At 36.8% G+C, this 12,736-nt stretch overlaps 1 protein-coding gene across 8 annotated transcripts in view; it reads right to left on the reverse strand.

Moving 5' to 3' along the window:
• Positions 1-10,569: 10,569 nt before the first annotated feature.
• The window catches only part of Rab3-GEF (Rab3 GDP-GTP exchange factor), a 973,693-nt gene continuing 971,526 nt past the window's right edge, over positions 10,570-12,736 (reverse strand). For 3 of the 8 annotated variants that reach the window (XM_090382519.1, XM_090382521.1, XM_090382518.1), the window contains exon 35: positions 10,570-12,030. In XM_090382519.1, coding sequence (XP_090238645.1) covers positions 11,901-12,030 — 130 coding nt within the window. In that variant the 3' untranslated portion in view covers positions 10,570-11,900. The remainder of the gene's footprint in view (positions 12,031-12,736) is intronic. The other 5 variants (XM_090382522.1, XM_090382520.1, XM_090382524.1 and 2 more) reach the window with 4 other exon arrangements.

Genomic DNA, 12,736 nt, shown 5'->3' on the forward strand with positions numbered 1-12,736 from the left:
AACATAAGCCAGAATATCACCAGTGGATCGATACTGACGGGATCCATACTGGCGATCGTTCATTAGATGGAAGGTTTCTAGGTAGTTTAAGAGTTGGCAGTTAATTGATTTCTCCATTACTTTAGAAAGAGTAGAAGTAATTGCAATCAGACTATAATTGGACGGGAGGGATTTGTTAACCTTTTTAGGAACTGGCTGGATATGAGCAAATTTACAAGCAGAAGGAAAAACACCTTTGGAATAAGTAAGTGAAAAAAGCGACAAAGAACAGAAGTAAGTTCAGGAGCTCAGGTTTGAGAACAAGTGGAAAAATACCATCAGGACCTGGAGCTTTCTTAGCTTCAGATTCATCAAAATCCTTCTGACATCCTTTTGACGGAAAACCACAAGAGGCATCGAATGGAGTGTACTGAGAATGGTTTGAGGTGATTTACCAAGATCAATACATGAGTTGGAAGAAAAATAGGATGCCAGCAGGTCAGCTTTATCTTTGGCTGATGTGGCAACAGAACCATCTGGTTTTGACAGAAGTGGGAACGGAGGTGGGCAAAAATTGCAGCTGGTTTTGGCAAGAGACCAGAATGTCGGCTACCATTGGACAAGAAGCAAGTTTTCTACTCTTAGCCTGTTCGAAATCTAGTTTGGACTGATTAATAACTGCTTTACAAAGTATAAATGATACTTAATAATAAAAATTATTATTATTATGCTATGTCGCTTAAAAGAATGTAGTACTGGAAATATTTTGTAATAAAAATTCAGAAATATAAGATTTCAGAGAATATAGGCTTAGTAGTTTGCTTTAAAAATATTATGTTGAAAGGGATTTGCGAGTCAAAAAAGGTTGGGAACCACTGGTGTATAGTATTGCCTTATACAGTGGGATTATGACCTCCCTATTGCTACAGGATATTGATCGATAAATCCAGGGGCATTCCTAGGGTATGTGGCATGTGGGTGCCAAATGAAATTTGGCAGCCCCCTTTAAAGTTTTCTTCATATGTGTATGTAAGTTTCAGGTGCACCTTGAACATTGGTGCCTGGGTGCAGTCCACCCCTTGCACCTTTGGGATGGGCCAATCCTGGATAAATCATTGATAGGATGCCATGGGCTTTTCTGGCTGCCTATCTAAACTGCTCAGTGAAATTTAATATTCATCGGTCTCATAACTACCAGTTCCCTTTCTTCTCCTACCGTTTTTTAATCCAACCCCACCAAGTGTAATCCCTTGCTGCATTAAAATATAGCTGTCACTTTTCTGACCATTCTTGAAGCTTGTTCAAGTCATCCTGAAGGAGCACTGCTTGGCATTGATCTTTAATGATTCTCCCAATCTTATGTCTACTGCAATGTTGACATCACACCCTTTATTCCTTTGTTGATATGGTTAATGAAAATGAGAAACAACAGTGGTCCAAGAACCGATACTTGGGGGGGAGGGGCCCACTTTCGTTGTTACATCAATGTGAAGAAGAATATCCATTAATCACAACCTTCTGCCTTCTATCCTGCAATCCATCTCAGAATCTTTCCAGTAACCTGTCATGAAGATCTGAGTCAAATGCATTGGTAAAATCCAAATGAAATATATCAAAAATGTTCCCTACATCCAACTCATGAGTAACTGTCAAAATAGCTTACCATATTAGTTAAACATGATTTTTCCTTAAAAAAAACTGTTGTGTATCCTGGGATTTCACTCTTACTCATTGCCTCTAAGTTTTACCCTACGACAGAAGTCATATGACCAGTCTGTAGTTACTGACTTCACTCTTAGAACTGCCTTAATGTATTGGTGACATGTTGGCCCTTCTCCAGTCCAAAGGAATTTTTCCCAAGTCCTCATAATAAACCTCAGTGGTTTAAATGATGCATGCATAATAAACCTCAATGGTTTAAAACACTCTCAGGCAACCCCCCCGAAAATTACTGAGTACATGCGATCAACTCCAGGAGCCTTACTTGCCTTTAGGCTCAAGTTTTTCTAATAAAGTCATCAACATCATTAATTGCTTATGGTTCAGCCTCACTCTTACCAACTCTCCTCAGCATGTAGTCTTTTGTTAGTAAAGAAGGCTGATGAGAAGTATCTATTCAAGTCACCAGTAACATCAGCTGGCTTATGTGAAAAAATATGCAGTACACAAGAGTCTGATCTGATCCATTTTCTTTTTATTAACATACATGAAAAATCCCTTGTCCCCCTTCGTTTTCTTAGCCTTTGCCATCTTAACCATTATTATCAACTTGTAGTTATCAGCTTTTAACTATCATGCTTCAGTACTTTTCATCACTCTGTAACTTTCCTGTATTATCTATTTCTGCTCTATGAGACTGGCCAGCACCATATTCATCCATCTTGGCATCCTCCTCATATATTTTCTTAATGGTACATATGTGTTCATGGCTTCTGTGATTATTGTTTTAAAGGTATTCCATGATTCTAATGTATTTGCCCTTTCTGCAATCCACCCAATTAATAGATGCCACGTAGTGCCTTAAACTGACATAATCCCCTTTTCTAAAAGTAATACCCATGCCTTTACATTTAACAATATCTTTCAACAAACGACTGTGTGATCACTACCTACCAATAGTAGTAGTAGTGGCATGTGATGCAAGAAAGCAAGTGTATGAGCTTATGCAGCATCAGCCAAAAAAAAAAAAAAAAATTCACACAATTCCCTCTAAAAGTTTGTCCAGTTCCTCCTTGAATTTATTAAACTATCAACTTCCACAACGACAGATGGAAGTTTGTTCCAGCAATTAACCACCCGCTGGCTAAAGGCAAATTTCCACACATCTATTCTACATCTGTCTTTTTTTAATTTGAATTTATGCCCCCTTAGGTTCGTAATCTGAACAAGTGGAATGATCCCATCAGAATTCAGCGTGCTCAACCCATTCAAGGCCTTATACTCCTCAATCAGATCACTGTGCAGGTGGCCAGTCTCCAGCCACTGCAATTTGCAGAACTTAAGCCTCTCTTGGTAAGAGGATCCCTTCATTCCCCTCACCAATCTTGTTGCCCTTCTCTGTACACGCTCAAGCAAATCTACATCCTTGCTAAAATGAGGTCTCCAGACCTGTACGCAATACTCAAGGCGTGGCCTGACCATTGCCTTATAGAGAGGGACAATCACCTCATTTTCCCTGCTAGCAAAATTCCTATATATCATTGACAAAACCCCATGACCTGTCCTGGCAGCCTGTCTGTTGCTCAGAAAACTTCATATCTGACTGCACAATTACTCCCAGGTCTTTTTCATTTTCTACCGCCTTAAGTGTAGTACATTTGGTACGTTTCTCTGGGGTTACTTTTACCCATAGGCAGTACTTTGCATTAGTTCCTGTACATTAAGCCTTGTGATGTCATCTGATTCGTGAGTAATGAAGAGGTCAAGAATATTCTTTCTCTAACTTCTTGGTACAAATAATAATTATCTAGTTTATTTAAAAATTTTGTTCTCAGTGGTGAGTTTCCTTTCCATTTATTTCAATCAATTAGGGGCAAATTGAAGTCACGTAATATGACATTCACACTTGCTTGATCATTCCATCTGCATGTAAAGACTCTCTCGTCATACTCTTCACAATCTTCTGGTCTATAGATCACTTCCACTTCATTATACCTTTACTTTCAACTAACTCAAGCCACAGATTCTATGATGGCAGACGTAAACTTCTGCTGAATCAGCAAAAATTCTTTTCATGCTCAAGCTGGTTTTGATAAAAACCCATTGCCTCTTCTATCTTCCTTATCTTTCCTAAATATATTATACATACTATAGTGGAACTCAATGTCTGCAATTTCCAGGGGCATGTTTCTGTGACCCATTATGTCAGTATTTGTTGTCCTAAGAGTTCAAATTCACCCATTTTATTGACAACACTTCTGACATTACTGTAAGCACAGTTAAGATGAAGTATTCTTGTATGTTATTATTATTACTAGCCATATGGTGCAAGGAAGCCTGAGGCTTATGCTGCACCAGCCAAAGAAAATTCCTGAGTTACCCTGAGAGAGAGAGAGAGAGATTTATAGAAGTAGAGAGGAGTACCAAGAAAGAGAAGAATGATGGTATCCAGTATAGTTTACTATCCTGATACACCCCTTCAAGTTATTTAAGCTTGTGTCCCTAGTTTCATCTTCTTGCTCATTTGAAACATTGTTTGCCCTCAGAACCACTTGATAACAAACAAGAATTCTTCAGATGCATACAAGCATTATTTTGACTCATATTATCAGAAAAACGTGGTTCTATACCCTTCTCTTCCCCCTAATTAGCAGTTTCCCTGAACTCTTAAGTTATCTTCAGTGATACTGACAAAAATACTTGCACCACATTTGTTCAAATCAATACCATCTATACAAAATAGATTCCTTCCACCTACAAAGTCCAGGCCATGCTGATAAAATACTCCCCCCCCCCAGAGAGAGCCTTGCAGCATCCCCTTAAGCCCTGCATTAATCCACAAGGCTTTCAGCATATAATCCTTCCTATCCTGTCTGGGCAGAATCGTAGATGCGTACACATTCTGACCTAACTCACAGCATTTTTTTTAACATGGTCATATATTCATCGAATAAACTGTGTTCGTTTAATATCATTAGTCCCTATATGAATAATAATGCTCTCTTTATCCTCTTTAAAATCTGATTATCTGTTGTAACATCACTAATTGTTGCTCCTGGTAAGCACACTCTGGTTCTTGCCCCCTATCCTTATATCAAAAAATGCTACCCATTTTCTTAACAATAGAATCTCCCAATAAAATAATCTCTTTCAAGCAGAGCAGTACTCACTTGACTGTTCTGTACTGGGATTCAAATCGGGGGTGCATTACTTGGCAAGTCACAGGATACTTGAGTCCCTGATGAACTCCGAGTAACATTTCTTTCTAGGGCAAGCACCTGTTCCTTCAGTAATTCAAATGATTCTATTAATGCACCAACAAAGTTTTAATTTGAAATTGGTACTCCTTACATGAAATGCAAAGAAATGAATCATCAGTTGTACCTGATTTGTCTACTAGACCAACCTTAGAATACATACCAGAGGCTATACAAATGAACTCATGACTCATACCGGAAATGCCTGCAGGAATTTCTGTCTAGGTTATGATCTCCTTGGACTTTGTATTGTAAGTGGGTCTTGTAACCACCGTTATTTAGGTAAAATTTGGTTTTAAGAAAGATTACAAAATTTAAATTTACAGTACATTACAGATTTTAAATTGTTACAAAAACTTTATCCACTAGTGAAATTAATATTAAGCTAAAATTGAAGTTTCTGTTAAATTTAACAGGAATACTTTAGTAGTAGTAGTAGCAGTAGCAGTAATGGCGAATGATGCAAGAAAGCAACCTCATATAGCATCAGCCAAAAAAAAAAAAAAAAAATTCACCCACTTGTACTCTTCATGAATCTGTCTAGTTCTCTCTTGAATTTATTCAATCCATTCACTTCCACAACAATCAACCACCCGCTAGCTGAAGGGAAACTTCCACACATCTAACCTGCAATGATCTTTCCTCAACTTGAATTTATGCCCCTTATGTGTGTAGTCTCAAAAAGTGGAAGAAGACTATTAACATTCATCTTACTCAATTCAATCAGGGCTTTAAACACCTAATTCAGATCTCCCTGCAGGTGCCTGGTCTTGAGATGCTGTAATTTGCAGAACTGAAGCCTTTCTAGGAGCACTCTTTTGTTCCCTTCACCAATCTGGATGCCATTCTCTGTACCTGTTCTGGCATATTAGCATTCTACATCTTTCCTAAAGTGAGGCCTCCAGACCTGTATAGAGTACTCAAGATGTGGTCTAACCATGGCTTTATACAAAGGGATAATCACCTCCTTATCCCTGCTAGCAAAGTTTCTGTATATCACTGACAAAACCCCATGAGCTGTCCTGGCAGCATGGTTACACTGCTCAGAGAATTTCAAGTCTGACTGCACAATTACTCCCAGACCTTTTTCATTCTCCACTATCCTGAGTATAGTACCACACAGTTGATAAGTTATTCTGGGGTTACTGCTACCCATGTTCAGTACCTTGCACTTGTGAATATTTAACTTCAATTGCCATTTCTCAGCCCATTGACCCAATTTTCCTAGCTCTTGTTGCAGTAGCTCACCCTGATGATTGTCATTAACCACACTGCCAACCTTTGTATCATCCGCAAACCTAGACATTAAGCCTGATATACCTTCATCAATATCATTGATAAATATTGAAAACAACAACCGATCCAATACTGTACCCTGGGGAACTCCACTAATAACATTAGTCCATGAAGAGCCCATTGATAACCACTCCCTGTCTTCTTCCACTTAATCATCCGTATATTCATATCAGTAATTTGTCCTTAATGCTAAATGCTCCAGTTTGCACAGCAGTCTTTTATGTGCAACAATATCAAAAGCCTTGCTGATATCCAAGTATATGATGTCAAAATTATTTTTTACATCCAGTTCCTTGGTCACCTGCATCATAGTAACCTATCAGATTGGTTAGACAAGATACTGCCTCTTAACAAATCCATGCTGTGACTACAGTATAATTGCATTCCTGTTCAGATGGTCCTGCATTACTTCTTTAACCAGTGATTCCATTATTTTCCCTGGAATAGATGATAAGCTGACAGGTCTATAATTACTCATGTTGCCTTTTGATCCCGCTTTATGAATTGGGGATATATTCACACTTTTTCAATACAGACCTCCTCTGAATCCAAGGATGATCCCATATTTATTGCTAAGAGTTTTCTTACCTCCGTTAAACTGGATAGATTCCATCTGCCCATGTGCCTTTTTTATGCCCCTCCTCAACAGTTTCTCCTCCACTTTCCTTTCAGTTATCACAGTCATTTAGCTCCTCATTAGAATTTGATAAACTTCTGGCATCCCCTTCCCTAAAGAATTCCTCGTGTGTGTGAATGTAGATGCAAAATATACAGTGAAACTTCTCCTAACGGACACCTCTCGTTAACGGACATCTCTCTACAACGGACATTTTCAAATTCCCCAACTCACCTCCATTGGTTTTAACGTGTTTGCAGCTTCTGTCTAGCGGACATTCTCTGTAACGGACGCGGACAGGCAATCTGCACTGTTTCGTTTAGATTAGCACTTAATTTGATCTCCGCATAACGGACAGCGGGCGAGCTCACGGCCCTTTTTATAAGAACGTTTCTTCCACGTATTGCCTCAGTCGTGTGTTTATTTTCTATTTCCGATTCTCTGAATTTTATCAAGGTTTAAGTTGCGGTTCTAAACCCTTTTTCAAGAATTTTAAGGCACGTGTAAAACTTCTGATGAATTCGGTATGTGCAGGGGGGAATATGGTCGGCCTTTCGTCTTTTCAGTTTCAGTTTTCAGTTTTGTTCAGTGTCGTGTGAAGTGCACAATGTCTTCTCGTAAACATTTAACTTTAAAAGATAGTCGAACTCATTAATGCATATGATCGGCAAAAAAATAGTGTTCGCAATCTCGCTGTAATATTCAAAATCGGGAAGACGCAGGTAAGCGACATCCTAAAGAAAAAAAATGAACTGCTCAAACAATTTTGGCAACACGTAAATGATCAGGTTCAAAAATCATTCCCGAAAACTGTTGGACTTCAAATTTGTCGCGCATGTGCTAAAAAAATTCCCATTAATGGGCCTATTATTAGGGAAAAAGCTTTGGAGGTTGCGAAATCTATGGGAGTAAATGAGTTCAAAGCTTCTGTGGGATGGCTAGACAAGTTCAAAACTCGGCATAAAATTTCTTGGAAAACCGTAAGTGGTGAAGGTGGATCTGTTAATACTGGGGTTGTAACAGAGTGGACCGTCAATTGGAAGATTTATGTCGTGGTTTTGAAGCTAAGGATATTTACAACTGTGACGAAACAGGGTTGTTTTTTAAAGCTCTTCCTGAAAAAACAATGAGTCTAAAAAACGAAAAGTGCCAGGGCGGAAAAATTTCTAAGGAACGCTTGACTGTACTATTGTGTACAAATATGCTGGGAGACTTTGAACAACCTCTTGTTATAGGAAAACCACAAAATCCTCATTGTTTCAAGGGCATAAAGTTGAACCTTTTGAATGTTGACTGGAAGTCTAATAAAAAAGCGTGGATGACACGAGATATCATGAGCGAATGGATAAGTCACTTTAACCAAAACATGATTCGTCAAAACAGAAAAATTATTCTTTTCATGGATAATGCTGCATCTCACCCGCACATTGAATTGTCCAACATTCAAATCGTTTTTCTGCCACCAAACACATCTGCAGAGTGTCAGCCCTTGGATCAAGGGATAATAAAAAATTTTAAACTTCACTACAGAAAACGTGTTTTAAGACATCTCATTGCAAACATGAACGATGTAACATGTGCGAGTGACCTTGCAAAGAAACTCAGCATCCTAGATGCGATTCAATGGATTTCCTCTTCAGTAAACGCAATTAGAAAACAAACTGTCATGAACTGTTTTGTAAAGTCTGGCTTCTCAAACGCAAAAATTAAAGTTGTGAACAGCAATGTGGAGCACCAAGAAGAACAAGAACTTCATCATCTATTTATAATGTACAATACCTCAGCTACAAGTGACCCTGGCTACAAAGATATAGACTCGAACCTCACTACAGAAGATGGTGCTCTAGATATCAACGACATTATCATCGAAGAACATATTAACTACGAACCACCGATGAAAAAATAGAAGAAGCGCTCATACAAATCAATCGTTTAAAAATGTTTTTCGCCGCTGAAGAAGATACTGAAGGAGTTTCGATGGTTTCTTCACTCCAAACAAATGTTGAAAACAAAATTATCAGCCGGAAGAAGGTGCAGAAGAAAATAAGTGATTACTGTATGTATTTTTCTTAAGATAAAGTCATAATATGCATAGCACAATTGTATGTATATTATTTACAAAAATATTGTGCAAAATCTGTATATAATTTAATTTAATTTTACATTAAACGTTTAACGATTATTCTTTATCTCTTGTGTATGTACTGTAATTGTATATTATTTACAAAAATATTGTTCAAAATCTGTATATATTTTAATTTAATTTTACATTAAACGTTTAACGATCTTTCTTTCTTTATTTTTTTTTTCCTCCCTCAGACTTCTTGTTAGCGGACACTTCTCTCTAACGGACACATTTTCGTTCCCCATGGCTGTCCGTTAAAGGGAAGTTTCACTGTATATTCAATTTGTCCACAACCTAAGCAGGGTCATCAACAGTTAACCCACAGAATGGCCCAATGTGATTCAACCCCCTTCCTTCTACTGTTAATGTAAGCATAGAAGTCTTTGCTGCTTTTCTTTGCATTCTATGCCAGTGACTTCTCATAATCTGCATTGGCTTGCCTAACCTTCTTTGTGATTTGATTACAGACTAATTTATATCTACCATAGGCTTGTGTATCACCTGATAATTTATATGCATTCCATGCACTTTTCTTCTCTGTTACGTGTCTCAATAGTATGTCTGACATCTATTTAGGTCTAAGCTTTGAACAGAATTTCTTTGTTGGTATGAAAGGCTTAGTAGCTTCTTTGATTACTTCCCTGAATGCTTCCCATTTAGAACTTACTGTTGGTTACATCATCGTTGGTCCCACTACACACAATTTAAAAACTGTCTGGGACCTCTGCAGTCATCCTTACCAAAGCAAAAGCCTTTTCCTTTACCTTTGACAGTTGTCTTTAATTAAATTCCACATTAGTACACTGTGATTGCTGCCACCCAGTGGGTCTTTTACCTGCAGATTCTTAATTCATGAAGAATCACTGCTGATAACTACTGCAGTGATTCTTCATGAATAACCCTGCCAACCTTCGTACCATCTGCAAACTTTGACATTAAGCTTACTATACCTTCATCAATATCATTGATAAATATACAAAACAACAATGGGCCCAACACCGAACCCCGAGGGACACCACTTAGACCACGTAGAGCTGCCAGAGGAGGCTCTGGCTGTTTAAATGAAAGGGATTAACATAAAGTGTCGGGTAGGCGATTGATGTACAGCAGATGAAATATTAGTGCATATTTTTTCAGAATTAATAACATTTTTATTTTTGTTACTAAGTGTTTTTTTAATAGGATTTTATGTCATAAATATACAGGTATTAATCTCTGAATGCTTCTGTATTATAGTGAATTAGTTCTCTCTCTCTCACACTCACAGAGAGAGAGAGAGAGAGAGAGAGAGAACTAAACACTTCTAATTGTATGTATACAAATAAAATTATTTTACTTTAAATCATTTAATGCAGTATTATTTTATGGCAAATTTGATAAAATGTCATAAATCAAAATTACTGTAACAGTTTTATTGCATGATTTCCAAGCAAATGATGAGAAATGTACAAACAACTTAATTGAGGAATGTCCATAATTAACAAGCGAAGAACAACAATCAGGATGACTCCTTAATTTTTTTAATTCAACATAAAATATCTAGAGAATAACACATTTTAATTTACAGTGAATTAGTTTTTATAAAGTTACAGAATTAGATTCGTTGCTTTGAGTTGAAGACAGATCAGACGATAAAAATCTGCTTCAATTTCAGGAGTCATTTTCATTAATATTTGTAAAATATAAGGAACATTGTGGACTGCAGTTTATATTCAGATAATACGGTCAGATATTTCTAAGCAAAAATAATGCATCAGTCAGAAAAACTCACTACACAAGGAATAAATGATGCAGATGCAAAATTATCCTTCCCAGTTCAGCCAATGAGTATGTTTAATTTACTTTGGAGAAAATATTTAGCTGCATCAGACATTCCAATTATAAAGTTAACTTAATCATCTCTTATAGTTAGATGAGATGATAAAAACATTTGAAGCAATCACCACTTCTTTTCTCTGTTAAAAACTGAACGTTTACTTGCATTAAAAACTATCATATATCAGAAAACTCTTATGCATGAGAAAATAAAGTTTACCGAAAAACACATTTTTTAATCTGGGCTGCTGCATGAAAATCACTTTTTACCTGAAATATCTGATGATGGCAAACTGTTCATAATTATGTTAGGTGCCAGTGATTCCATCCCTCCTCTTTCCCCCCAAAAAAACTCATGGTACCTAACTTAGTGCATCATATGTAAACTAGACCTATTAAAACTCTGAAATGGTGCAGGCACTTTGTAGCAAAACATATTCTTGCTCACATTTCTAATTTCAACCATTAATATAAGTTTTTGCTGAATTTTGTGCTATTTAATTGCGCACAAACTGGCATATAAGTATATACATTTCTGTGTCGCATTGATTAGCACACAGAGTACTGCTATAAAATTTGACACATATATATAAATGTACAGGTAGAACAAAACAATTTCAGATATTAATAGTCTTCTATTCAGCACATGCGTAGAAATTAATCTGAAACATTTAAGGATGGTAGTTGGCCACTGATATATTTACACAATTATAATTAAAACAGTGGACAGTAATCTAAAGATATATTTACTCTATTACATTGCATATTTCTTTAAAGGGACATACACATATACATGGTTCTGTTTTCCTGTTTTTAGTTACATTTCCATAATTTTTTTCTTTGGTGCATATAAAAACTTTTCCTGATCCTGTGAACTTGCCAAGTAGCAATTTTTATTGGTAGTATAAAGATAATTGTGGCTTTAGTCAGTTTAAAAAAATGATACTTGAGGCACACGCACGCGCACTGACTAGATGTTCCTTTTGCATTGCATTATGAAGATCACTTAATGTGTCATTATTGAAAGGAGAGAGAATGCCTTATTCCACTATACGCATATGAATCACAGGCTTCTTTGTAGTTTTGATAAAAATTTTCCTATTGCAATAAGCTCACTTTTTTTTAATCCAAGTAGTGCTACTTCCTTCTCGTATCATGCGTGATTCACTTGATGCTGCTGCAACTGCAGCTGCTGCTGCAGCTGCTTCTCTACGTTTTCGCTGTTCTGTTCCAGCAGCCACATAGGAGAAAACACAGAGGACAGCATAGCATATCTGGTCAGCCTACGAAAAAAAAAAAATATTTTTTCATATATTACTTAGCATATAATGTAATATAGAGGAGGATACAAAAAGAAGTAAACACGTTCAGAAGTTCATTGAATATTGACAATGCATATTGCAGTAACAATTCAAAACTAAAAATCTTTAAAAAATTTCTGCAAGAAATGTAAATTCTGTCATGTCCACCTAGGGGAACACATTGTTAAAATGGCTTTTCCACATAAAAGAAAAGCATTTCATGTTTGCAAAGACGATTCAGCAACTAATCTGCATTGTGACTTTTGTAGGTGATATAAAAGGTTTCCCCACAACATAAGTCAATTTCCCTTGTCACTAATGAAACAGCACAATGAGAATCCAATTAGAGATAATAGTTGTGAGTGAATATGCCTAAAACATATTCTTTGGAAGCTTTTATTTTTGAAAGCTTACAAATTGAATGCTAAAACTGAATGACAAGAAGTACAAATTTTGCTGTGACTTTAAACAGAAAGTGGAAGAGGATGGAATTGCAGCACAGATTGTTTTTAGTGACAAAGCCCCATTTTCCTTGACAGGAAGGTTGTTACAACATTTGGGTGTGGGAGTACTGAAAAATCTTCAAGTCATTGAGATTGAATGAGATCACAAATAAACATGCTTTGAGTGATTCTGCATCAGAAAATTTGTGTATGCCACACATGTTTATACATGTTCAAATTAAGAT

This window comes from Mastigoproctus giganteus, chromosome 10 (assembly GCF_048544385.1).
Source record: "Mastigoproctus giganteus isolate SK-2022 chromosome 10, ASM4854438v1, whole genome shotgun sequence".
Taxonomy (NCBI): Eukaryota; Metazoa; Arthropoda; class Arachnida; order Uropygi; family Thelyphonidae; genus Mastigoproctus; species Mastigoproctus giganteus.